Source organism: Equus quagga, chromosome 8 (genome assembly GCF_021613505.1).
Source record: "Equus quagga isolate Etosha38 chromosome 8, UCLA_HA_Equagga_1.0, whole genome shotgun sequence".
NCBI lineage: Eukaryota > Metazoa > Chordata > Mammalia > Perissodactyla > Equidae > Equus > Equus quagga.
The window spans coordinates 43,681,962-43,709,656 of NC_060274.1; the positions used below are offsets into that span (position 1 = coordinate 43,681,962).

Consider the following 27,695-nt stretch of genomic DNA (forward strand, 5'->3'; position numbering starts at 1 on the left):
ACTTTTAGCCTCCAGAATTGTAAGAAATAGCTTCTGTTGTTTATAAGCGTCCCAGTCTATGGTATTTTGTTACAGCAGCCTGAACTAAGACAATATTTAAATCTCACATCCCAAAATACCAACTTACAAAGCTACTCCTGTTTATTTCCACCCCTTTCCTAAATTCCCTGATATTTTGACATTACGTGAAACATCAGTTCAGCTAATAAAATTTGAGGTACTTAAATTTTTAATTATTATGGCAGAATTCTAAGACCAGCTCTCCCAACATTCTGGTGCCCAATTTTGGAGAGGGCAGAGGAGGAAGAGAAAGGCCTTGAGGAGAGTGAGCAATTGCACCCAGTCCTTTAGTGCTCACCTGAGAGGTGCCCCAGGCTTGTCCGGGTCGTAGGACAGGAATCCCCTGAGGATGATGGTGGTCGAGGGGGTCCTTGAGATAAACAGGTGTGTGCCCTCGGAGATCACGCTGACAGGGGCCCGGGCTCGCACCTCCACCCCCACGCAGTAGTTACTGTGCACGGCACTGCCTTCCACCTGAACCTGGAACACCAATGACAGGGACGTCACTCAGGGGATCGGGCTCGGGCAGGATGCCCACAGGAGGCACATGCTTGTCTTAAAATTAGAAGGAAACTGGTGAGTCTAAATGCAGCATCAGCTCCAACTAGAGGCTTCGAGCACTGCACAGAAAGACAATTATTTTCAACTCCCAATCAAACTAAACATCCCACTGTGTGCCCATTGGAGACAAAGTGGCTGGAGCCAATGAGAGTAGGAACATTTTCCTAACCAAGCCTGTATCAACACACAAAGCTGGGGTTTCCCTAGGTTTGTGACTGTAACAACACCTTAGATAACAACTCCCCAAGTGTGCACATATTTCAGATTTCAAACCTGCTCCGCCAGCGGTAAATTTTCCCATGGTCTCAGATTTCATTTATTTACTTTCTTTAAGCTGCCTTTTCAACCCCCAAACATATTATGGACTTAAAGAAATATAGATGAAATTTAAGACAAATATGTTTAAGCTCAGGAATAGTGGAACCTTTTATAAATACTGCATTCAAAAGTATTCTTTTAAAAGTTTGATGCAATTTGAAAAACTACAGTCTAGCACATGCTATCTTTCACTGGTCTCGGCCTTGCTCCTTCGTGATTTCCTTCATGAAGATCCTCATGGTTCCCTGCTGGTGGTTCCCCTGCGTGGGCGCCATGGCCGTCTAAAGACTGTGTGATAAAACTCCCACATGCCTCCAACCTCTGCTTGCTCAGCTCCTCCAGCCCAAGGAACCATTGAGAACATCCAAGTCTGTGAAGGACGGAGGAAGTGCGGGCATGAGCTACGTGTCAGGATGGCAGCACGGTGGGAGCTCTGGACATCTGCAGCTGTGACCACTGAATGCAATATGTGGCGGCGAGCTCAGATAGCAGCAAAGGCGCCTTACCAAATCTGATCTCCAAGACCTGGAGAAAGACACAGCCTGGGCCCACTCAAGGGCAGTGATGTGGCTAATGAGGAAGTGTGCCAACCAACAGAGCCATTGAGCACAGAAGCTTCAATCTCAACTTGAACCTTTCTCACATGGCCAGGAGAGGGGTGCCTGCAAACCTACTATCTACGGTCTAGGGAAAATGAACTATCACCAGCTGGACGCACCAGGCTCCCAGTGCTCGGTCTTACAACCATTGCAATGCCCATCTTATGCACCTTATCCAACAGCACACATGCTCTCAGAGCTGGTGGCTGGAGAGGAGCTCCCTTGGCTCCACTGTTCTGTCCCTTTCTCTTCTTGCCAGGTCATGTAGCACTCTCTTGTGACCTTATACAGTGTAAACCATCCCCTGAAAGAATGACCATGTTTTCCTAACGTGAAAACAGTATTTGTGGTCTTCAGAGTTGAGGGCCAGACCACAGGTGGTTGGATGCCCGCGTGAGGCCTCCTGGGAGGCTGGCCAGACAGCCTGTCTTGGGACCATCCTCCACCCCATTCACCTTCAACTGGACACCAAGAAGGTAAGGTCGGTGGAATACACCCCATACGATGACCTCACAGGGTCTGTTCCCGGACCACTTCAGTGTGGCTTAAATCTACTGTCATAGGAATTGCTTCCCAGGAACCTCGGTGCCAAAGTGACTCCACGATTAATCATAGAAACAGAACACCTACTTGCCCTTATCAATGTGATAGTGGGCAGTAAAAATTATAAATTGAGATGAACCAAGAAAGAATACAGACTGAATCAGGAACAAGTGATTTTTTTAAAGAATATAACTAATAACACATTTCTACTATTTTAAAATTAAACTTAAGTAACTCTGGTAGAAGGGATCCTTATGACGCTTATTACAGAGATGCCAAAACCTTGCCTCCTTTTCAAGCTCTTTCCCCGTCCCCTGAGGACACTGGCTGCTGGCCGGGCACTCCTCACGTTCCCTCCCCAGGCCCCAGCAGGAGGCTGTGCTCCCTGCCTTGCTTCGCCTCCTTTGCTTCTCCACTCTGCACAGACAGCTCCAAACAGCTCCGCCCAGCTCCCGCCCTTGACCCCACCTCTTTGCTGGACACGCCGCCTGAACATCCTCCTAACAACTCCAACATGACTCACTGAACACTGAAGCCATGACCGTACCCTATCTCCCAACAGTCTGCCTTCCTATCGTCTTCAGAAGAAACCCCCAGCATGTTGTCAGCCTCATGTCCCACCAGTCACCCCCACAAATGGTACCTGCTTCAGCCTGATGGGACCACTGCCCCTGCCATCATGGAACACTTCCCCCAACCTTCAACACTCCAATTATCAAAGGCATGGCTAACCCTTCCTCGGAGCTCCCTTGTCATGTGGCCTGTCTCACATCGTCTATAGTTTGTTGGGTTCCACCTACCTCCCCCACTGGATGATGGGCTCACCTGTGCAAAGGTCTTATTTATCTTTGCACCCCTCCCTGGCACAGAACCAGACATAAATAGATGCTTATTTTCATTAGGAAAATGAAGAGCGGCCTCACTCTCCTCTACTCCTGCAGTCTTACAGACTTTTCTCTGATTTTCCCATTTCATCCTTACAATTAGTCACCATGGCAGGTCAATTGCTCCCACCCATCCTGAAATCCACCCTATATTTACCTGCTCTGTGCTTTATTCCCACTGCCTCTATCCTGTTTCAGTCTCTAATTGTCTCTTGACTTCACTATTAGAATACTCTAGAGTTTAGCATTAACAGAGTAAAAGTGAGTACTCTAGAGTATTAGTATTAGCAGGTTTGAGAGTAATAGTGAGTACTCTGGAGTTTAGTATTAGCAGATTCTCTAGAGTAATAGAGAGCACTCTAGAGTATTAGCATTAGCAGACTCCAGAGCAACATGAGCACTCTAGTGCATTAGTATTAGCAGACTCTAGAGTAACCATGATTATTCTAGAGTATCACTATGAACAGATTCTAGAGTAACAGTGAACACTCTAGAGTATTAGTAACTGCATACTTTAACAGTAAGTACTCTAGAGAGCATTTTAATGGTGAAGTCCCATGCTTCAATCTGTTTCCAACTCTTTCCCAATTATTATTTCCAAAGGAGAGTATGGATCATGCTCTGTTGCCTCTGAATTTTTCTATTACCTTCATCCGAAACAGTGCTACTCAAAGCATGGTCTGCAGCCCTCTGTCACCTGGCCCATTGTTACAGGCCTGGCGCACAATGAGATAAGAACAGAAATTGAGAGGAAGCATTTGGAAACCCTTACCACAGTTCAGCACTGCTGCGACATCCAAGTACCTCATCAGTGCTTCCTGGAGCAAGGTCTGGGCCAGCCTGGGTGTTGATGAACTCCTGTGTGAGCCACGTGACTGGGAGCTGGCACTGGTGCACACTGTAGGCCCACGTGTCCACGGATTAAAGAACAAAGCTCCCTCGCTGGAGCGTTTGGGCGGCACTGCACTGGTCTGGTCTCAGGTCCACCTCCCCAGCCTGGCCTTTACCACCCGGCAATCTGATCTCAGATTCTCCCTTCAGGGTCCACTCCCTACCTGCTCCGCTGAGCTCACACCCCAGCACAGAGCCGTGGTCTCCTTCTCGGCCTTGGCCAAGCTGCTGCCCCCTCCACACACTTTATATGCCTATGAACAGACTCTCCTGCAGGAAGCTGGCTTCTAAAATGAACTTCTTGATCATCTAACCCACATATTTTCACTATTTTTCCAGCACTAATGCACCGAGCACGTGCAGAGGGTCACCAGGGATGCCCTCTCCTGGCCCCGCTCTCTGACGAACATCCCGTTTCCTTTCCAGGCAATGAGCTCCTTGATGACACAAATATTCCTCTGAGATCCTGGGACCACTGCAGTGATATATCAAAGCAGGTGCACAGGAAAGTTTTGTTAAATAAATAAGAAGGAGTTTTTAATTGATTACTTTGCCAGCATTTGAACATAAAATCTGTTCTCTCAAAGGAATTAAACATTTCTCTTGAAATCCTAGCCACAGTTTTTTCGAGAACCCCCCTCTCTGAGACAGAACAGGTTTGGAGCTATAGGTGTTGATCTCCTGCTCAAAGGCGGGTGGAAAGGAACAGTTTCGTTGTGCAAGTGGAAGTGTAAGCTGGCCAGCCCACCTTGGCAAGTGCAGTATAGTTCCCGGGTTCCAGAAAGTAGCTGGGGACAGTGATGGTCTGTTCATGAGTATTCACAGCAGGGGGCAGGGGCACCTGCGATCCTGCAGAGTTTGTGAAGCTCCAGGTGTAGGAAAGGCCTTGGGAGATGTCACAGAGAATGGCAGCTTCAAAGGTCACTCCCAGTTTCACAGGCTGAGACCTCCACACCTGCATAGGAAAGGGCAAAGATTCCTCATTAACACCCTCATTACGCCTAAAACCAGAGGAAATCATGAAAAATTCACTCTCGGCATAGAACTCCAATTATTGTCTGTGTAATCACAGGATGGGGATTCTCAGAGCTGGAATTTAAAGCACCAATAAGAAATAGTACAGGGGCCAGCTTAGTGACATAGTGGTTAAGTTTGCGTGCTTCGCATCAGCAGCCTGGGGTTTGCAGGTTTGAATCCCGGGTGTGGACCTACATACTGCTTGTCAAGCCATGCTATGGCGGCATCCCACATACAAGATAGAGGAAGATTGGCATAGATGTTAGCTCAGCAACAGTCTCCCTCAAGCAAAAAGGGGAAGACTGACACAGATGTTAGCTCAGGGCCAATCTTCCTCACACAGACACACATATACACAAATACTACATCTATTTTATAGACAAAAATAAAAAGTCAAAATATAAAAATAATGAGAAGAAAGAACAAGTATTATACTTATATACTCATAATGAGAAAAGAAACCCTTCTAAGCATAAAATTGATGGGGAAATATGAAAGGAAAAGATTAATAGATTTGATAACATAAAAATTTTTAACTTCTAAATGTCAACAACATAAATAATTTTAAAAAGCAATTTTTAAAAATCAGAGAAAAAAGAATTATTTGCAAAATATACAATAGAATTAATGTCATTTAAAATCAACAAGAAATTTTCAAAGTCTCCAACAGGAAAATGAACAAAGACATGAATAAATGAGTTAGAAAATAAAATATAAATTAATACTTTACTATAGGATTTGGACTACGAAATCATGCAAATGTTTCGTATATCAGAAAATTAAATTAAAACAAAAAAACTCCAATCTGATAACTGGAAACAAACTGAAAGAAAGGAATATAACAATATTTCAAGCAAGTTAATAGAAGAAAGATGTATTTAAAATGACTTTAACATACAGTATTTTGAGGATATATTCTAAGGGCAAAAAGAACTACAGATAAATCTGAACGCTTACTAAGAAATTTCATTTCTGGTGGTAATACTAAAACACTTACTTTGAAAGTATTTCATGTATTTATTAGGAAAAATGCTAATAAATAATGATGTTAATGTCATATAAACTAAGATTTTAATATGAGAGAATTCAAGTATAAAACTTTCTTATTGTAAATTGTATATAAGTAATGTTTTTGAATGTGAAACATCAGGTGAAATCATTATTTTACTCTAATTTGCATGTCCCACGAGTAGCTTCCATGCAACGACAGCCCAGGAGCAGTGAGTGCCCTCAGTGCCAGATTTCTGTGTCTAATCGCCCCTCCGAAGGCCCAGGGCTGCACGGTGAGAGGCCGCTTCCAGAGCTGAAGCAGTTGTCAGCCAGAAGGGAAGGAAGCTTTCTAAGACTAGCGGAGGGGTGTGGCAGAAGGCCCCAGACCCAGGCCCCAAACGGATCACTTGGAGAATCTAAAGATCATCTCTATAATTGATTGACTAATGGAGCATCTAAAGATCATCTCTATAATTGATTGACTAAAATTAACAACATATCGACAACGCTAGAAGAGAGAGAAGCTTCCCCTGTCCCTCCACACGACACACACAACTCATCAGTCAGCATCTGAAGCAGCTGGTGCCCCGACGTTGTACTATGAACACTGGGAATAAAGGGAAAAAATCTAGCATTTATTCTTGCTGTCCTGAGCAATCATATTTTAGGAAACGTTACAGATCTAGTTGAAGAGGAAAAGCTTTTTAAGTTTTTTCTTTTTTCTTTCTCTCTCTTTTTTTAAACAAAAGAAGTTTATGAATCCCAAGTCAAACAACTGCATAAAAATATTTTGGAGACAGAGAAATTTGATTATGAGCTAGATTTAGATTATATTAAGAAATCATTGGTAATTGTTGAGATAGCATTATGTTTATGTAAGAAAATGCCCTTAAGTTTCTAGAGATATATATTGAAGCATTTAGGGGTTAAATGTCATATCTAAGAAGAATTTCAGAATATTTCAGCAAAGAAAAGAATAGAGAAAACAAATATGGTGAAATTTTAATGATTGTTCAACATAAGTGATGAGCTCATCACACTATTATTTCTCCTTTTATTTATACTTGAACATCTCCATAATAAAATCTTTTACATGTAGTTCATAAATATACAAAAACATATTTGCTAACATTAATAAGCCAAAAACGACAATGATGCAGGTGGAAATATTAGTGCCTGAGTCCACAGCCCCACCCCTCCCAGCCACTCTGCCTTTTCCAAGCCCTCTCCACTCTCCCCCGTCCTCTGAGAAGGCGCCTGCCCATCCCACACTGCGAGCCGGATGGCAATCTGTGAGGACGGAGGAGCGAGGACGGCTCAGGGACCGGGGTGGATATTCTGCCTGGCCACCTCCTACTCTGGGGCAGATGATGGTGCCAGGGCTCCCCCTGGAGGACAGTTTGATGAAGGTCTCCCATAAAAACTGGAAAGGGAAAAGACATGTAGGAGCTGGGAGGTGAGATTTGAAGACACACTGGTATTTGTTATAAACGGAATTTCATTTTTGGCTTTCTTTAAATGACTTTAGTCATGATTTAAATTGTGTTTTAACTATCTTTATTGTTTCTACTCTGAATATGATACCAGTCTAGAATTTGTCACAAAACTGCCCAGATTTATATCAGTTACAGCAAATTGTAACACTGAGGTGCCAACTTTTAACCCATTAATAATAACAAACACACAAAATTATGAAATGCCTGGGGGATGAGCCCTGGTTCTCGGATGCTGACACGTGTGTTGCCACAGGAGGATTTCTGGCAAAGCTTATCCAGGTCCTAAAATGTGTTATGTCCTGTGGTTCAGTGATTTGTAGAAATTAATCCTATGGAAATGCCATAGACAAGCAGAAAGATGTGTATACAGACCATTGTCTCCAGTTATTTGTAGTGCTGCAAAATTGGAGACAGCAGATATTCAATAACAAGGACACTGTTAAAGGATGAATAATTTGTACGTATGGTTTAACGTTACGCCACCATTAAACTCATGTAATCAAAGACTACTTAACAACGAGAGAAAACGGTCACACCATAACCCAGTGATACCGATTCTGTGATAACACACATCCACACGCACACACATGCACACACATGCACACATGCAACTCACAGACATGAACATGTACATGCGTGCACAAGCACACAGGCACGCACACACATATGTACCACACATAGAAAACCTTAGAAAAGCACAGGAAATACAGTATTTTTAACCTAGGAAGAGGCTGTGTCCCATGGTTCAACAGAGAGCAGAGTCAGGACTGAAACCCAGACCCCTCTCCCCGAGGTCCGTGCTTCTGTCAGCCTCCCCCGTTAGCTCTGGTATTCTTGACTGTTGCCCTTCTCCCAGCCCCAGATAGCCCACTGCCCCGGCGCACAGAGCTGCCTGACAGCATGGGTGCCCGCTGGCCTGCTGGCCTGCCCTGGACGTGGGCTTCCCAGGGACCACCGGGCCTTGCCCTAGAGACTTTTTGTGTGCCCCTGATCTCCACTGCCACATCTGGGCGGGGAGGTGCCCCAGCCTGAGATTCACAGGGGCCCAGCAACTGACCTCTGGGGCTATAAAGCCACAGAACGCATTCTGGCAAAGAGCTAAGTCACAGATTTTAATTTCCATGTGTCATTTGAGCACTTTTGCCTTGAAAAGCGAAATTGCTCTAAATCAGAGGCCTCAAAGGAATAAAAGAGATAAAAAAGCAATTCCATTTTTCGTAACCCATAGTAGGTGCTAAACAAGTAACTGATTATTTCCTTTGATTTTTATATCACATATATTCAAATACTCCTTTCTCCCAAAAATGCTATAGTTCTTTGCACAAGCAATTTTAAAAAAGCTCCTCGAAGAGGGCTGTGCTGAACGGCAGAGTAACAGAGGCGAATAAAGAACCGATTCAAGCCGGAAAGCAGGCTTTCCCTCCGGTCTCAGGCTGGGTGGGGCTCTCTCCGCTCCAGGACGTTCAGGAGCCCTCACAGGAGCTCCTTTGTGTCAAATGCAGCTGTATAAACGCGACAAAGCCGCGCTTCATTCCCCAAACCTCTGCCCTTCCTAACTTTTCCTAACATTGGTGCCAACTAGGAGGAAACGCTGGAATGAGCCTGGTAAACGAGCCCTACCTGCACCTTCCCGGGCCCCATGTTCTTCACTGGGGGTGGCTGGCAGGGCTGGCGCACGATGAAAAGTTGCTTTTTGAGGGAGGCAGAGCTGACGTTATTGAAGGCAAGGACCTGCACGGTAAACTCTCCTTCACTGGAAGGGCGACAAGGCACAGAAACAAAGACATTGATTCTGCCACGTGTCAGTCTTTCCTGAATTCCCCATAGCCATCCTACAACTGTGTAATTACAGGATTTGATGGTCAGACAGCCCACGAACGGGAACAGAGGAGACTCAGGTCATGAGGTTGATTTCCACAGAGGCCATGTGTTGTCCAGTGAATAGACTGGCTGCCCACCCAGCGCAGGGCAGGACAGGCGCCCAACACCCAGACTGATGCCATCTGTTGTACGAGAGACAATCATCCACTTAAGCACCCGCTGCCTCCCTCCCTGAACTCTCCCAGCAGCCATGACCTGCCCCTCTGTCCAGCACGGGGTAATTCTCGGGTTCCCTGCATGATGGGCACCCCAGACCCGTGACTGGGGATCTTTGGGCACAAGCTTCCTGTTCTGTTCCCTACCCCATGGATCAGTCTTCCTGCAAACCCCGGAGGCCCAGGATGCACCCCACAGCCTGGAGATGAGGCCAGCCCAAGGAGGTCCAGAGGGTCTGGCTGCGGGGAGATGCAAGACAGGGAAGGAATGTGCCAGGCAGTTCCTGACCAGCAGGCCGTGTTTTACTAAAGAAATGCACACAGGTTTTACAAATGATGCAGGATGGACCACCATTCAAGACTTCTCAATTTGAAGCAGAATAGTCTCCATCAGAGGACCAAAATTTGAGCATGCAAGGACAAGAGTGTCGCTTGCGATCCTGGAGCTTCAGGAAAAAAGGCAGGTCCTACTGACCAGAGTGAAGGCTGTGAGATCCCTCTCAGGTTCCAGGTGGATGGAGAGCCCCCACAACTCTAGAGAGGACGGTGGAGGCCCGGAGCTGCCTATGTCCATTTCTATAGGCAAGAAAATGCTCCTGGGCTGCAGAGCCCATTCCCGGGCGCCCAGGGCCCCCAGGTGCCCACCTGGGTCTACCTGGGCACTATTGCTCAATTCCTTTCTTATGGGAAAATCGATTTCCAGTGGAGAAGTCAAAAATCGGAAGCTAGTGATGGGGCCATCCAGCTGTCCCCTAAAGCAAGGAGAGGCCACGGGGTGGGTTCTCATGGAAGCCCTGCACTGAAGGAGGTCTGCAATCTTCCCCTGATGCCACCAGCCCACACACGCTTAGTTTTCTGGATACATCTACACATTTTGAGATTTTATTACACCAGCGCAAAAGGCTCCATGCCAGCCTGAGGCTCAGTTCTGACACACTTACATCTCCACAGCTGTGGCAATGGGCACCCACTGGTAGACCTTGCCCACTCTGGGTCCAGGATAATCCTGACCCTTCATCAGAGAACAAGAGCCAAGAGGCTGGACTGGGGATGAGTGGCCCTGGTTGGTCTGCACTTCATCACTCTCTTAACCTTGAGACGTGGCAATCCTGCAGTCTGCCCCTGTGGTTTCATGTGGGCATGCCCACCTCCCCCAAGAAACGCTCCATCTATCTTGGACAAAGGCAGGCACACCTCTTTCCTGGATGTCCACAATGCTTTGTTCCAGGTAAACAGGGGATGCCCAGTAAACATGGAATCAAAAGATATTGCCCAGGCTCTTCTGGATGGCAGTGAGGCCCTTTACAATCCTTCCTGAGGATTTGCTATCTTTATCTGCCCACTTCCCCACGTCCCATCTGAGATCCTGCCAGCACTGTATGCCTCTCCATGTCCTGACCCGGCTGCCCCAGGGTCCTCCCCTTGTCCCTCTCCCCAGGCTTTCACTTGTCCCTTTGGCAAATACCTGCTCAAGATTTAACGTTCAGATCATATACAAACATGACTGTGAGCCGGCAAACACAACTGTGAGCCGGTTCTCCAGTTTTCCAAAGAAGAATGAGCTGCCCCCACACCTCCTCGGGCCCCCTTTGTAGCACTCAAAGTGCTCAAAGTGTGCTCAAAGTGTCCATTCTCCTCTTGTCTTCCCATGGGCCATGAGCCCGTTGGAGGCAATAGCTGGGTTTTAATTTGTCTCTCTTCAAAATCGGTCCACTGCATTGACTGAAAGGCAGGTTGGTTGTGGAGACCCCAATGGCTGGTGCCTTGAAATGCCCTGTGCCGGGGCGGCTTACCTACTGTACATGTGACTGGCAGAGCTGTTCCCCAGGCCAACGGCACCATCCCCAAAGTTCCACAGGTAAGCAACATCGGTGCCAAAGTTGATTCTGCACTCAAAGGTCACACTGGCATTCACCAGAGCTGAGCTAGTGGATGTGAGCCGATTGGCGACAATTCTCCTCTGCACCCTGATGCGGTGGGGCTCTGAGGCCAAGCTGCTGATCCCGTTGGAAGCTGTAACCATCACGTGATACCTGTGAGGTGGGGCCAGGCGGGCAGGAAAGACAGATGGGAAGACAAGAACAAGGTCAGAGGTAGAGAGAATCTCCACATTACTTCAAGAGAAAGGCAGGAGCGTGGCATTTAATTCGTAGGAATGATCACAGCCCCCATGATTTCCATCTTACTGGGGAAAAGGGGGAGTGACACTTTTTGACCTCTCATTCTTCATTAATTAATTCACCTTTCCAAGGGATGGAGTAACACTGTTACCTTTTCTTAGATGAGGAATTTGCTTAGGTCTCACTGGTTGGATGTGGAGACGGGATCTGAACCTAGAATGGTCTGATTTCAAAGCCCCACCCCTTTCCTCCTAGTTCAGACTGAAGGAAAGGAAGTCCTGTTTCCTTTAAATTTACATTTGGCTCAATTCATAGAAGTGCTTAAGTGGCACTAAGTGCGAATGTCACACTCTTAATAATATTTTAGTCATTTTAGTAGCAAGACAATAATCTCCAGACTGAGTTAAGGCTGCATCATGAGCAGCCACCAATTGTGAGGACCATTTTTACAGACCACTGGGGAAGGCTGAGTCTTTTCTTAACGCTTCTGGAAGTTGTCCTCATGGGTGGATCTTCTCCAAAATACCACACAAACTCCAGGGGAGTTGTTTCCTTGGTAACAGCTACAAAAGTGATATCGGTGTCTGTGGCGAACACAGTTCCATTTGTGTAGACAGAGACAGCTGTGACAAAGGAAAGGGAGGTGCAGATGCTTCATCACAGAAGGGCTGGAGTCTTTCCAGAGAAGTTAGCATCCTCACCTTCCCACTTAATCATGGCCATGACTGATGGGAAAGGAGCCTGCAGGTATGAATGTAGGACTGAGCACAGGGACGCAGCAGGAGGAACCCAGCAGGCAATATGAGCCCGAGTTCAAGGCCATCAAAGTAATAGCTCATAAAATGATATGGCCAATTCCTGTGGAATTCTACTGGAAAGGGTGTGGTACGGGGAAGTTAGCAGATGATTCTGCATGATAACCCACCTTCTCATACCTCTAGATTGAAGCCTTAGTGTCTGTGGTTTCTAGAAAAGTCATAGAACAAACTGCAGGTGAACAGAGCTCGTTCAAGGGCAAATGGGGACCTCAGCAGCACTAATCACAGAACCCGTGCTATCTGTGGCCTCTGTGATCACCACTGATTGCATGAGGAAGGGTGTGTTGAATCTAGAATCAGAATCAAAACGTACGTTGCATCTGATACCAAACAGAGATGCTGGGCCAAGCCTGGTTGTCTCCCACGTGGGTCCGAGAAGTAAAGGACACATTATATGAGGAAAAGGATGGAAAACAATGCATAACCACAGTGCCTGGAATGAGAAAGAAAGAGGTAAGGGGAAAACAGTCTTAAAATTAATTCACTCATCTCACACAACACATGGTCAATATTTTCACTTTTTTACTTTCTTCCTTTGAATTCCAATAAATTTCAAAATTCAAAGCATGTGTTTGGAATGAGACAGACCTGAGAAACATGAACTTTGTCACAAAATTTCTCTCATTAAAATTTTCTTTAAGTGTTTTCTCTATCTCTCCTGAGAATGCCTTACATAGAAGTAACTACATTAATTCCTTTGAAATAAGTTAATTACTTCTCTAGATGGTTGTTTTTAAAGCATTTCTCCAATGTGTACACTAAGCAGTCTGTCACTTCACAGTAGTTCTTAAACGGGGTCCACAGGGAAGTCTTGGGCTTTCAAACCCTCTGAGATGAATGCAAACTGTTGCTTACATGTGTATACGTCACCCACACACACATAAACACACACACACGTGTGTAAGTACTAGGAGGACAGATACCAAACGTCTTGTCAGGTTCTAAAAGAGGACCATGATGTCTAGGAAGATTTAGAACAACTCATTTATCAGAAAGGGATGTTAAGAAAGGAGGTGGGTATTTTTAAAAACATTATTGTTGTTCTGTATAGTATTTCTCTTTATAAAGAGAAAATGCTTATTTATAATAGTGATACAGTGAAATGGATATTTCGTTCTTCATCAGTGCATTAGAATTTCTGAAAAAAACCTATCCCATGACTAAGAGTGACATCAACTCATTAACAATGGCTGAAACTTAATTCTGAGCAGAGTCTGGTAGTCAGCAGTGCGAGGAAAGCACCAGATCACCCAGTTAGCGATCTGTGCCAGCACTTCCATCCTAACTCGAAGGATAGGTTCCTGGCATGGAACTGATGAAGGGCTTGTCAGGATTGTAGTTTCACACCAGCTATACAGGCTGCTTATTTATTTAATAAAGTTTAGACAAGACTGGTCAGTACGAATGACTAAAACCCTCCCCTAGGTGTAATGTAATTTCTTGGACAGAGTTTCTCACAAGGCTAAATGTCTGGGTAACATACAGTCAGTGTGTGGAACGAGTTATAAAGACTATCATAAGAATGACTTCATTGAGACACGTCCCCTACTGGCTTCTCTCTTTTCCTTTTTCTGGAAAATTTAACCCGTAACTCCATCTACTTAGGCTGAACGCTCTGGGGTTATCTTTGACTGGCAGCCACACTGGCCCTGCTAAACATGGTGGGACGCTTCCTTCCACATATTACTGACATTTGGTGGAATCCTCCATTCCAACCCCACTGGCCTCCAAGCTTCGGGTTCCTCTTCTATAAAACTGAGATGAAAGGGAGCCCACCTCACAAGTAGCCGTGGGGATACAGCAAGGTGATGCAAGTGGAGCATTAGCAGAGCGCCTGGCACCCTGCGAGGGCGCAGTGAACTCCAGCACCTGCTGGGTCTCGTCTCTGTGCTTTGACTTATTGCCACGTTGTTGGCCCAAAATGCTCTCCCACACCCATTTCTTCACGGCTCGTTCAAGGCTCATCATGGATGCCAACTCCCTGCCCCACCCCCAGTTACACACAACTCCCCTCTGGGAAATCTCCCAGCCCTTAGCCGTGTCCTTCTTAAGGCATGTTTAAGTCCTAGCTTATATTTTCATAGGCATATCTTAATGCCTTTACTAGATTATAAATTCCTCAAGACCAGGACACATATGACTTCATCTTCATGTCCCCTCAGAGCACAGATTTGTGCATAAATATCTTCTGAATGAGGGAAGAGTAAGTGAAGAACATTGTGTCTGACTGGGGCACTGTTAACTTGAACATGCAGCTCCAGCAGAGTCATGCCTCATCCGGAGCTGAGGTCGGGGGCTCAGCCTCCAATGTAGGTCTTACTTTTCTGATCCGTGTGGGAGCTGGCAAAGACCAGAAGTTCATCCTTGTGGACACTGCTGGAATTCATGAACACGGACATGGCCTCGTGGCCAACTTCCACATAATAAGGCCCAAGCTCCACTTCAGTTCCGTAAAACTCACTGTAAATAACCGCCCTGAGCATATAGACTCCTTCTGGAAAAAGAAGAATGGCCGTTTAATGACTTGTTAAAAGCATGCACAATTTGACATTTGTAAAATGGTGATGATGGGTGACTAATGCTGGAACTGACAAAGCAAAGGTGACTTTTCTTCTCCTTGTAGCAGTAGGGCCATTTCATGGGCGTGAGACCCCTGCAGACGCACAGGGCCCCACAGTCAACAGGGCTCAGCATGTGGTGTAATGATCTGTTGTCTTGAAATTCTTAAGAATTTTTTCAATAAAATGTGCTGCATTTCATTTTGCCCTGGGCCCTGAGAATTATGCAGGCAATCCTGTGCAACAGCAAATATTCGCAAGAATGAAAATAGATATTGGTCATCCCACAGCTAGACAAAAAAACATTTAAATAGTCAAATGGAAATACATCAAAGAAGTATTATGGCAGATTACAAAAATGGCCCCAAATTCTCACCCTGTTTTCACATTCTTATAATACAACTACGACGTGATTTTGCAGCTCCTTCCAACAAGTGGTGGGGCCTACTTCTCCACCTCTAGAATTGGCGTTGGTCTTGTGGCCAATGGATTTGAAAAGTGCTCGTGCGTATGCTCTCACTTGCTTGCCTCGGGACTCCTGTTATCGCTCCACGTGAACAAGGCTGGGGAGGCCGCTGAATGATGGCATACCCAGGAGTCACCCCCTTCAAGCTACTGAGCTGACTGGCAGCTGGCTGCAGATCCACAGATGCACCCGTCTGAGACCAGCCCAGGCTCGAAGGACTCCCAGCAGAACCATGGGTTAAACACTCAGTTGTGTTCTAAGGGACTAAGTTTGGGGTGGCTTGCTACATACCAATAGATTACTGACACAGCTCCACTGGACTGAAAAGCCCTTTAGCAATTCTTTAATCCTAATTGCCCACACAGTATTTTTCCATTGGTCATTTGATCCCCGAACTTTAAAATGTTAGGAGATTCCTAATGTATCCCAGGATAAAATCCTCAGCTGGGCCCTTCACCCTTAGCTGAGCTGGTCCCACTTGCCCTCTCTGGCTCCCTCATGTACACACCTGACTCTTCACCCCTGCAGAGCTAGGCCCCATTCTCTATCACTCATCTGCACCCATGCGCAACCTTTCTCTCTGCTTACAATGTTCCTCTTCACACCTCTATTTGACCAACTTGCACCTACCTTGAGCCTTGTTGGATGACCCAGGGAGAAGGAGTGGCTCCACCCGGCATTGGACCACAGAACTTGGGTTGTGCTTCCCTCTCAGGACTCCCCACACTGTCTGTCTTCTTTGTCCCACAACCTCAGCACAAAGCACTTAGTAGACAAACAATGAATGTTGACCAAATGACCAATCAAGTTTTTCAGAGTGGAAAACTGAAGCTCAAAGAGGTTAAATAATTTGTCCAAGGCATGGAGTATGCAATTATTTCTTAGGAATTAAGATAGTCTTTCCTCTGTTCACTTTCTGCATCTAAATTATATGGAGTTAATATATAGATCTAGGGAAAGCTGCAAGTACTAGTGCACTAAGAAGCTGAAAAGAGGGAATGACTTTAAAGAGCAAAGCATATCAATGAGGAAGAGCAATAAATGTGACGATATACAGAAGATTTTGGACTACACACTGTGACGAGCCAAGGCCAGATAGAAGGGCATCCCATACTATGCATGGGTCAAGAGAACATACATGAGAAGTGGGGACACTTTCCCAAAATGTAATCTCTCTTGGAAGCTACATCTTAAATGCCAAGACATCATTTATAGAATTATTCCAGCTGTCTTATAACACCGCTTCTCATAGTTGCGTCCAGACAAATTCTGCACATGGATTTTGATGATAAGGAGAAAGTGAAATGGACACCATGCAGTTCACCATGCCCATGGGGATCAGCATTTAATAAAGAGCTGTGCTCTGTGTAAATCAATAAATTGCTCATGGTTCATTTTAAAAGACAGAGTTCATGACTGTGAGTTAGGAAAGGCAATTTATGTACCAGCTGAGAGAACTCTGTGGGCTCAGATGAATTTGGCATTGGAACCTCATCTCTACATTGCAGCCAAATCTTGGGCATTCTTGAACCACAGGTTGACTTTAGACTTAACTGCTACTGGGAGTTGTGACACCAATTCCTTATTTTAAAGCAACAAAGAAAATAATTAATATGCATTAAAGTTGTAGATGCTCAAAATTAATCGGACATTTTGATTTGAATGTGGAAGTATAGTCAGCATTCCACTGCATCTTCTGGGAATTAATCCCGAAGCAAAACAGAAAACAGCAAACAAAATGCAATTTTTTTTTTTTTTTTTAGTGAAACTAGGAGGTAACTAGCATGTTCAGAATCCAAAATAGATGTAAGAGCTGCTACAAGCAGCAAAAATCAAGCATGATGAACAGGAATCCTGCAGGAGGGAGAAAAGAGAGAAAGCCCTGGAGTGAGAGCTCAGTAGCAAGAGGACTCAGTGGCTGTGAATATCAGAACACATACATGCACAAGCACACACACATGTGCACACTCACACTGCCCTTCTGTAAAGTGAGCGGCACACCATTTGGGGCACAGCGGGGGTGGAGCTGAGCTGGCTGAGATGAAGAGTCTCTCTGGACTTGGTCTGGTTCTGAGGGGAGGGGAGGGAAGAATCGTACAGATGAACCATATTTGTGAGAAGCACTCTGCTTCTGTGGGAGAAGAGGGGAGGAGAGTCTGCATGGCAGAAAAACCACCTACTGCCTACCTCCATTAGCTAGAGGAAAGACAGGTTATGTAAACACAAATCCCTGTTTTATCAAAAGTCTCAATTAGTCTGTAACACAGCCTTGACACACACATGTGCTTACACACACATACACACACGCCACCTGCAAACAGCTAGTTCGAGAAAAAAGCAACTCTTTTAATTATGAACAATACTATGAAGGAAGGAAGGGAAAGATGGAGGGAAACAGGAAGAAAGAAAAGAGGAAAGAAAGAAGGAAGGAAAAAAAGAGAGAGAGGGGCGGGCCCTGTGGCCGAGTTGTTAAGTTTGCGCACTCCGCTTCAGCAGCCCAGGGTTTCGCTGGTTCAGATCCTGGGAGCAGACATGGCACCACTCATCAGGTCATGTTGAGGCGGCGTCCCATATAGCACAACCAGAGGCACTCACAACTAGAATATACCACTAGCTACCAGGGGGGCTTTGGGGAGAAGAAGAAAAATAAAGAGACTGGCAACAGATGTTAGCGCAAGTGCCAATCTTTAAAAAACAAAAACAAAAAAAGAAAAGAAAGAGTGAGAGTGGGAGGAAGACCATTTAGGATACACAAGATACTATAAGAGTCAATATGGGAAATTTAGGAGATATTCATAATAGGTTAAGATCATTTATCCATTTATCCCAAAACATTGCCCATGGGAAGATAAAGGGATTTAACTTAAGGAATTAGTAGCTTCTATGCTGCAAGACCATAGAGCAGAAATGCAAGAAATGAAGGCAACATTTCAGAGAATAATGGAAAATAGAAACTATAGACCACAAAAGAAGAGGTATAGGGAAAAAATGAGAAGTGCAAGCAAGATGAAATAAAAACAAAGAACAAAAAGGATTACAAAAGACAAAAGATCTAACACATGCATGACCAGAACCTTCCAAAAAAGAAAGCTGAAATACTGGAACAGAAAAATATTCTATAGTAATAAGATATAACTAAATAAATCATCTCTGAAACAAAAGAAAACAACACATATCTACATAGGAAATGTATACTGCGTGCCAGAGAAAGCTGACCCAGAACGGTCAACACTGAGACATGTTCTGGTAAAGCTATGGGACTTCAAATATAAACAAATAATTATTTTGAGCCAGACAAAGGCATCAAGTCATCTACCAAGGGAAAAACAGAAGCTGGCCTTAGACTCCTCACAGCGTGGGGATGCACGGAGAGTTACACTGAGAGCTTCTGAAAGCACAGATTCCTAGGACCCACCCCCTGGGTTTCTGCTTCAGGACGTGTAGGGTGGAGTCCGAGAATCTGTGTTTCACACACATCTCAGGTGATACTGACAATGCCGGTCCAAGGACCACACTTGAACAACCACTGCTATATGCCAGAATAGAGCAAAGAAACAACACACTTCCTCAAGAAAAGAACGTGAGACCAAGGATTGAAAAGCCAGCAAATTGTCATTCAAATATAATAAAATTTTGATACTGCTAAAGGATTTTTATCCAAAATATACAAAGAACTCTTCAAACTCAACAACAGGAAATCACACAACCCAATTAAAAAGTGGACCAAAGACCTTAACAGATACCTCACCAAGGAAGATATACAGATGTCAAGTTAGGCTATGAAAAGATGCTCTACATCACATGTCATCAGGGAAAGGCAAATTAGAACAACTATGAGATTTCATTACATACCTATTAGAATGGTCAAAATTTGAATCCTGACCATACCAAATTCTGTGAGGATGTGGAGCAACAGGAACACTCCTTCACAGCTGGCGGGGATGCAAAAGGGTACGCCGCTTTGGAAGACAGTTGGATGGTTTCTTACACAACTAAATATACTCCATGATCCAGCAACCACGCTTCACAGTATTTACCCAAATGAGTTGAAAATGTATGTCCACACACAAAGCTGCACATGGATAGTTAGAGCTGCTTTATTCATAATTGCCAAAACTTGGAAGCAACTGAGATGTCCTTCAGTAGGTGAGTGGATAAATAAACTGTTGTATATCCAGACAACAAAATATTATTCAATGTTAAGAAGAAATGAGCTATCAAATCATGAAAAGATATGGAGGAAGCCTAAATGTATATTACTAAGGGAAAGAAGCCCATCTGAAAAGCCTGCATAAAATTCCAACGATACAATATTCTGAAAAAGGCAAAACTATAAAGATAGTAAGAAGATCTGTGGTTGCCAGGAGTTGTGAGGAGAGGGGAGGGATAAATAGGCAAAGCAGAGAGCATTTTTAGGACAGTGAAAGCACTCTGTAAGATACCATAATAATGGATGCGTATTTGTCCAAACCCACAGAATGTAAAACACCAAGCGTGAACCCTAACATCAATTACAGCCTGCGGGGGATGATACGTGTCAATGCAGGTTCATCAGTTGTTGACAGACATCCTCTCCTGGGGAGGGGGATATTGACAATGGGGGAGGCTGCGCATGTGGGGAGCAGGGTATGTGGGTAATTTGTGCGCTTTCCTCTCAATTTTGCTGTGAACCTAAAACTGTTCTAAAAAATAAAGACTTTATATTAAAAAAAAATCTACTAGTGGGCAAACTTCAAATGGGAAAACTATGGCAAAAGGACTAAGGGTGAGAACTGAATCAATTTAACTATAGAAATAGAACTAAAACAAATGTGGGGAAGTAGTTGACAAAGAATGTAGGTATCATGTGTCTGACCATGGAGAAATTATACAACAAACCCAAATGGGAAGGGAAAGCCAGCAAGAGGTGGGAGGTTGTGGAAATGCAGACTGCCTCATATGTAATGCTGGAAAGTAGAAGGCATTGTCCACACACTTAACAAAACAATTAACAAAGGTATAAGCATATTTAAGAGTACAAAGGAAAATACTAATAAAGATGATTTAAATGATTAAACTTGGGTGATGAAGAAGTCAGGGGCAGGGAGGGGAAGAAAGAGAGAACCCACGAATTTCATCATTGCGTGGAGTGGGTAAAGAATGGATACTGTGAAACAGAAGGATGAGGACCTTGATGGAGTTATAAATAAAAGCATCAACTAAAACAAGGGTGCAAGCCTCCCGAAATTCAGAACACTAACTCAGACAAATATTTAATGAAATATATCTTAAAATGTGTACAGAGCCCATAACGTAAAGGATAACAGAGCTAAGACCAGATATCTGTCATTTCAGTCAAGACAAATTCACTAAACTCACCTATTAAAATAAGACTACCAGAATGGATCACACACAGCAAAGTCAACTCCCCCGTAGACGAAAGAAATACTGAAAACAGTGATTCTAAAAGGTGGGAAATGAAAGAATGACCAAAACTGTAACAGGCTGCTGTGAGGAGTGCAGAATGTGCCCGAGACTGCAAGAGCCTGAGAACGGAACAGAACACACTGCTTTCATCACACACTTATTAAAGAAACTGGGGGCACAGTCGAAGGAAGGGCAAAGAGGGCAGGGTTATCTACTTAGGGCAGGGTGCTGCCTCATGGGAGGATCGCCCTGAACCCTGCCTTAGGCAAGGTCCTCCCCTCTCCCTCTCCCTCTGTCTCTGTCTCTCTCTATTACCTCTCTCTCTCTCACACACACACACACTCACACATGCCTTACCGGGATCAGAGCTGAGGGTGAGCACAGGGCTCAGCAGATGGAAGGTGCCCGGATCCAACAGCCTTGGGGTTGAGGGACACAGGGCTGGGACTCTCCTATAACCCGCTGTCTGTCATGATTTTCATTTCTAACACTGACCACATTTTAAGCCACAAAGACAACGTCAGAACTTAAAAAATTAAAGAGGGCACAAGAGTGGAGAAAATATTTGCTTATCATGATAGAATAGTACTGTAATAGTGAAACCAGCACACAAAAAAGCCCATATGACATGCAGAAATTTTAAAATTTAAACAATAGTAAATAACTTAAGTATCTAACTCAAAATGGCAAACAAGAACAAAAACAGTTTACAAAAGCAGGAAGAAAAAAGTAAAGATAAAAGCAGAAATTAATGGGGCCTGCCCCATGGCAGAATGGTTAGGTTCAGCACGCTCTGCATCGGCAGCCCAGATTTGTGAGTTTGGAACCCAGGCATGGACCTACACCACTGGTCAGCCATGCTGTGGCAGAGATCCATATACAAAATAAAGGAAGACTGGCACAGATGTTAGCTGAGGGCAAATCTTCCTCAAGTAAAAAGAGGAAGATTGGAGGCAGGTGTTAGTTCAGGGAGTCAATCTTCCTTTTAAAAAAACAAAGCAGAAATTAATAAACTTATGGGAAAAAATGTAATTAACAAAATTCAAAAGCTTGTTCTTTAAATAAACTAGTGAAAATTTATCCAATTTAATCAAGAAAAAGAGAAGAGGAGAACACATAAAACAGAAAATAAGAAATGACAGAAAGGAAATAACATAGAGACTGACCTAATTTAAAGAAATATAGGAGCCTGTTTTGTTCACTTCCATGCAAATAAATGTGAAAACCTGGACTAAATGGATACTTTTCTAAGAAACTATGACTTTAAAGAACTAACTACAAGAGAAACAGAAGATCTCAACAGATGAATTTCTATAGAAGAAATAGAAGAAGATATCATAGAAGAAATAGAGTTAACAAGAAAAATGTACCAGTCTCAGATGGTTATAACCAAATTCTCCAAAATAGAACAACTATTTCCAACGCTATTTAAACTATTTCAGGACAAATGAAAAATAAAGACAATCTCTAAATAACATTGAGACCGGTCCCGTTTATGATTACCAGTGAAGAATCATAGTAAAATGTTAGAAAAATGAACTCAGTAGCACATTCATAGAAGAATACACCAAAATCAAGTGAGTATTTCCCTCCTAGGACTTCAAAGATGATTCAATATTAAGATATTAGTTAATATTTGTAGCTCTAAAGAGGAAAAAAGATCATAAGATCAGCTCCACAGATGTTGAAAAGGATTTAACAAATTCAGCAACTTTTGATTTTTAAAAAAGTCCTCAATAAAGGAGGAAAGATGAAATCTTCCTTAATCTGATAAATTACATCCACCCCAAATCCTGTATCAATGTTAATGGGAAAAGACTAGAAATATCTCAAGACAAAGATGCCCACTATCATCTCTCCTATTTAACCTTGTTTTGGAAGTACCAGCCAATGCAATTAAATAAGAGAAAGACACTAAAGCTGCAACATTGGCAGTGTGAGGCTGACAAATTACCATGTGTAAATATGTTTACGTAACTGAAACACTAAAGAATAAACTTCACGATGACTAAAACAATATGAGAATTCAGTACAATTGGAGGGTAAAAAATTAATAGCAAATATCGTCAACTTTTCTACACCCCAATGACAACCAATTTGAAGATAAAATGAAAGAAAAGATCTCACAACGGCACAAAAATAAAATATCTTACAGAAAATATATAAATTCCACATGGAGAAATTTTTAAATGCTTCTAAAGACACAAGGAAGAAATGAAAAGAGAGGGCATTTTCATGAAGGGGGAGACACTTCAGCATAAATATTCCGTATAAATTAATTTAGAAATTTAACATTATTCAAATTAAAATGCCAATTAGATATTTTTATACTAGTCAGTGTGAGTCTAAACGCCACATGGAAAAATGAAGAAATGAAAATAACCAGGATGATTTTAGAAAAGATGAGTAACAAAGGGGAAGAAACCCTAGATGGAGCAGAACAGAACCTTAGATCAAAATTGCCTGAGAGCTCAAGGAAATTAGGCGATACCAGGGGCGCCCTCCGAAGCAATGAGGGGTCAGGAGGCAATGGGTGGACGCTCAGAAAAATAAATAGAATCTACACCTCAGACTTTATGCTAGAATATACAAATGTATCAAATATTGAAATGTCCAAAACGGAATTATAAAAATACTAGAAGAAAAGAGAAGAGAATTATTTTATAAACGCGGAGTAAAGAAAGCCTTCCTACCTATGACATAAAACTCAAAAATCATAGAAGAAAGGATTGATAAAGTACACTTAATAAAAATTAAAATTTTTCCATGAAAAGGAAAAAACTAGAAGCAAAGCCAAAACACAAACAACAACTTGAGAAAAGAATACAATATTTGCAACTATATAGTAGTAGGAGGACTAACTTTCGTAATTACTAAAAGCGTTCATACAAACACTATATCAGGTTGAACCACGAAAGTGCTCTTTTTCTTGGTAAAATATGGTCAAATGTTGGCAATTTCACATAGTTGAACCTAGAAGACGCAAATTAAAACCGGGGAAAGATAAGTTTTCACCTTTCATATTGACGTTGGCACTCCTCACAGGAGTCTAAACTAGACGATCCTCATTGAGAGCGGCTTAGCAACGACTATCAAGTTACAAACGTACATAGCATTTGAGGCAATAATCCCTCTTTCCTATGAAATGGTATATACATGCGATTATTCACCACAATGTTGTTTGTAACATTGGAAGATTCAAAAAAATCTCAACATCTGCCAAGAAAACAAAATGTTAAGGAGATTTGGCCCATTAAATTGATGGAATATTCTGCAACTACACAAAAGGACAGGGAAGCTCCTTCTGTGCAGATATGGAAATACCTCTAGGATGTGGAAGCACATCTAAGTGAGCAGGGAGCAGGAATCTGTATGCAGGAGACTTCCATCTCTGTCCAAGAGGGAAAGATCACATTCGTACTCGCTTATAAATACATTAAAGATACAAGAAACAGAAGCAGTGCTGCGTGTGGGGAGAGACCTGGACAGTTAGCAGGAAGAGGACCTTTTACCAAGTATCTTTCTACAATGTGGGGATTTGAACCTTGAGAATGTGCCACGTTCAAAGAATGATTCAAAAAAACAAAAAGAAAGAAAAAAGTTAAATTCTGCTGGTAGGCAGGAAAGCATCTGAATTCTCCACACGTTCCACACCATCAGCTCTGTGGACTTAGCAGTTGTCTAAGCAGAATGGTTCCAATGCTGAAATGTTTGTATTAGGACTTTTTTTCCTCACTGTGGTCTAAATGCAAAGTATTCAAAATTTTAACGTAAAAGATTTAGTGCGCAATGTTGTGTGCCCGTGTGTGTTGCACTTGAAGGACAATATAAGTGATTGACAACAGTAGCTTAGAAGTTTCTCTCTGTAGGGGAAGTAACTAGGCTGCATTAGCTGTGTGACCTCAGGACAAACCCCTTGCCCCTTCCAGCCTTCGTGTGCTCCTCTAAATGGAGACCCTGATCTACCCCCAGGGTTGACAGGAGGATTAAATGAAAGTACATGAACAGCAGGCACAGGGCAAGTTCCTCGAGCCTTTGTTATCAGAACAGGGAAGGTGCAGATGGGTCTAGAGCAGCAGAAGGCTCCCAGCACTGAGGTCTCACCATATTCAGCATTTCCTTCCCGTGTTCCTGATACTGAAACCATGAACCCTACCTTTCCCATACTGGTGGTAGGCAGTAACTGCCATTTCCTCAGACACATTGCAGATCCTCATTCGAACCCCAGAACTGTCTCCAAAATCCACCACGAGACACAGAGCCCCTTTGGAAGCCATTTGAACCCGGAACCCCAGACTCTGAGGTGCCTGAGTGTCAGTTTCTGTTGAGCGATGGATGACAGGATCCACTTGGTCAGCAGGACCTTGCACTGGGATGACTTCAGGATGACACTGAGTGAGGGGACAGGGCTGCTTGGGACCAGGTTGGGATGCCGAGAGGCTGCGGGTGCAGTGAGCTCCAGGAGGAAGGCCGTCGGAGCTGTGGGAAGAGAGGCAGAGCACTTCAGACATCACAACAGTCTGACAAATCCCTGGAACATGTCACCAGGAGGGACAGGTAGCAGGAGAGAGAAGCCACTCTGGAGGCCATTCAGCTGAAAGTAAGGTTTGTGGAACCTGATGACAAAGATTACTTTTGCTGGTTCTCAAAGTGGGGTCCCAGGGCCAGCAGTGCCAGCATCACCTGGCACTTGTGAGTGATGCTAGTTCTCATGCTGCACCCCAGCCCACTGAGTCACCCCAGCCCAGAGTCAGAAGCCTGGGGTGGGCCAGCAAGCTCCCAGGACACTAAAATCTGAAAACCACTATTCTAGCTGCATTAATCGCAGCAATAATGTAAATATTTCCCCTCATCACTGAAGTAATGGACATGAAAAGTATTTCCCCCAAAAGGCACTACCTTTGATGTTTTTGTAAAAACTCTCTATGTGGGTTGGGTGCCATCATTTCTACGTGCAGCTCTTTGTGCTGTGAATAAGTTGAGGAGTCAGGAATAGTCTAGATGACTCCACCTTCAGCTTCCAATAATATAGGACTTCTGTGATCCTCCATTATTTGTTAAAATCTGTTCAGGGTGACGCCTGTGGTGTTGGCACAGTCAGGTAGCCAACAGCATAAACTAGAGGATAGAAAAACCTTAACATAGAGAGAAAACTTTGATGGAATTGGGAATGATTTAAGTATCTTAATGACCAATCTCCATGCTCCCTGGGATGTCCCTCCTTTGCACGTGCTGTGCATGTCCCATTAGAAATACACATACACACTGTATGATCTCACTTAGAGGTAGAATCTAAAAAAACTCAAGCTCATAGATCCAGAGAATAGATTGGTAGTTGCCAGAGGTGGGGTTGAGGAGGGATGAAATGGGTGAAGGGGGTCAAAGGGGACAAACTTCCAGTTATAATATAAGTGATTCCTGGGATATAATGTACAGCATGGTGATTATAGTTATTAATGCTCTGTTGCATATTCGAAAGCTGCTAAGAGAATAGATCTTAAAACTTCTCATCACTAGAGAAAAAATTTATAACTATGTGTGGTGACAGATGTTAACTAGACTTATCAAATCACGTTGTGCATCTAAAACTAATACAATGTTATATGTTGATTATATCTCACTAAAAAAATACACACGAGTCTTTAGTCTGGATATATGACTGTGTGGGGGACTGGCATTGGCCACCCCAAGATATGTCTCTTTGGCATGAGGATTATTTGGGGCTGGTTACTTTTAATAAACTGCAGACGGGAAGGAGGCTCTGAGGAGTGAAACTTGCTTGCCCTTTGTTAGGAGACATTTACATTGTAAAGGAAATCTCCATCTGTAAAGGTGCCTCCCTCTCTGTACCAGGAAGAAGCGGGGAATGACCTTATCTCTAGAAACTCTTAATCAATGCCAAAGGGAAGGACTTAAATCTGCATTTGTTTACTGTACTTGTGTGGTAATCTCCCATGATCGACTCCCCCTCCACCCCCCACAGCCTCCTTTGTCGTTAGCTGAAGATGATATTTAAAGTGGGGGCTTCAGCCATTTTGGCGAGTTGCTCAGCTTGCCTGAGCCTCTCCCATGTATACATGTTATAAAGCTTATTTAATTTTCTCCTGTTATTCTGTCTCATGTGAATTTAATTTGTTCTCTGGCCAGAAGAACCCACAGTGGGTAGAGGAAATGTCTTCCTCCCCTACAACTGATTCGAAAAATAAAAGAAACCAAGTAACATGGGCTCCAATGGGAAACAGTGGCCAACTGCATGGTCACTCGCTACAAAGGCAACTGCCACTGAAAAGAACAAGGAAGATATTACTATCTTCATAGCTGATTGAGCAGGGCTCCTAGATCTGGGTCTGGAGGGGACACTGGCCTTCATACCACACTGACGCTACCTGCTGGGCAAGGTGAGAGAAGGTGAAATCTGGGGGCTGATCTGAGCAGATGCAGCCACTCTGATGTCACCCATCGTGACAGTGGTCGATGTGACGTCAGTCCCAGGAAGCAGCTCTGCAGCCACGTCCTCTGCAGAGTGCAGTGGTCCCATGGCACAGGAAGGAATTTCCACTTTCAAGCTACAGGGGCCCGCCGCAGGACAGGTACACTGGAATTTAAAAATTTGATGACAGTGAGGGGTTAGGACACACCCAAGTTTGCCATCAGTACTAGTGTTTCTCCACGGTCAGAAAACCAAGTAATAAGGAGCCTCAGTGAAGCTGAGGGCTCCCTTATTTGAGTGGGTTACTACAAACTGGCCCCATGCATTGGTAAGACATTGAGGAGGAGACAATTCCTACTTTCCAGCAGATCAGCCAAGAGAGCACTCAGCTGGTGCCAGCTGGAACTACAAGGCATGTTTTATCTGGCAAGGATTCTAGGGAAAGATGATTATCAGAAGTTCACGCTGCTCCCCCAGCTAAGCTAATAGAAAACGACCTATT

General features: G+C 43.8%; 1 protein-coding gene across 1 annotated transcript in view; it reads right to left on the reverse strand.

Moving 5' to 3' along the window:
- PKD1L1 (polycystin 1 like 1, transient receptor potential channel interacting) overlaps positions 1-25,476 on the reverse strand; it is a 109,001-nt gene extending 83,525 nt beyond the window's left edge. The window contains exons 1-9 of the mRNA XM_046668923.1: positions 25,397-25,476; positions 24,920-25,242; positions 14,654-14,827; positions 12,647-12,766; positions 11,970-12,138; positions 11,189-11,428; positions 8,980-9,112; positions 4,605-4,811; positions 359-540 (exon numbers count right to left, since the gene is read on the reverse strand). Of these exons, the coding sequence (XP_046524879.1) occupies positions 359-540; positions 4,605-4,811; positions 8,980-9,112; positions 11,189-11,428; positions 11,970-12,138; positions 12,647-12,766; positions 14,654-14,827; positions 24,920-25,242; positions 25,397-25,476 (1,628 nt within the window). The remainder of the gene's footprint in view (positions 1-358; positions 541-4,604; positions 4,812-8,979; positions 9,113-11,188; positions 11,429-11,969; positions 12,139-12,646; positions 12,767-14,653; positions 14,828-24,919; positions 25,243-25,396) is intronic.
- Between the last annotated feature and the right edge of the window lie 2,219 nt (positions 25,477-27,695).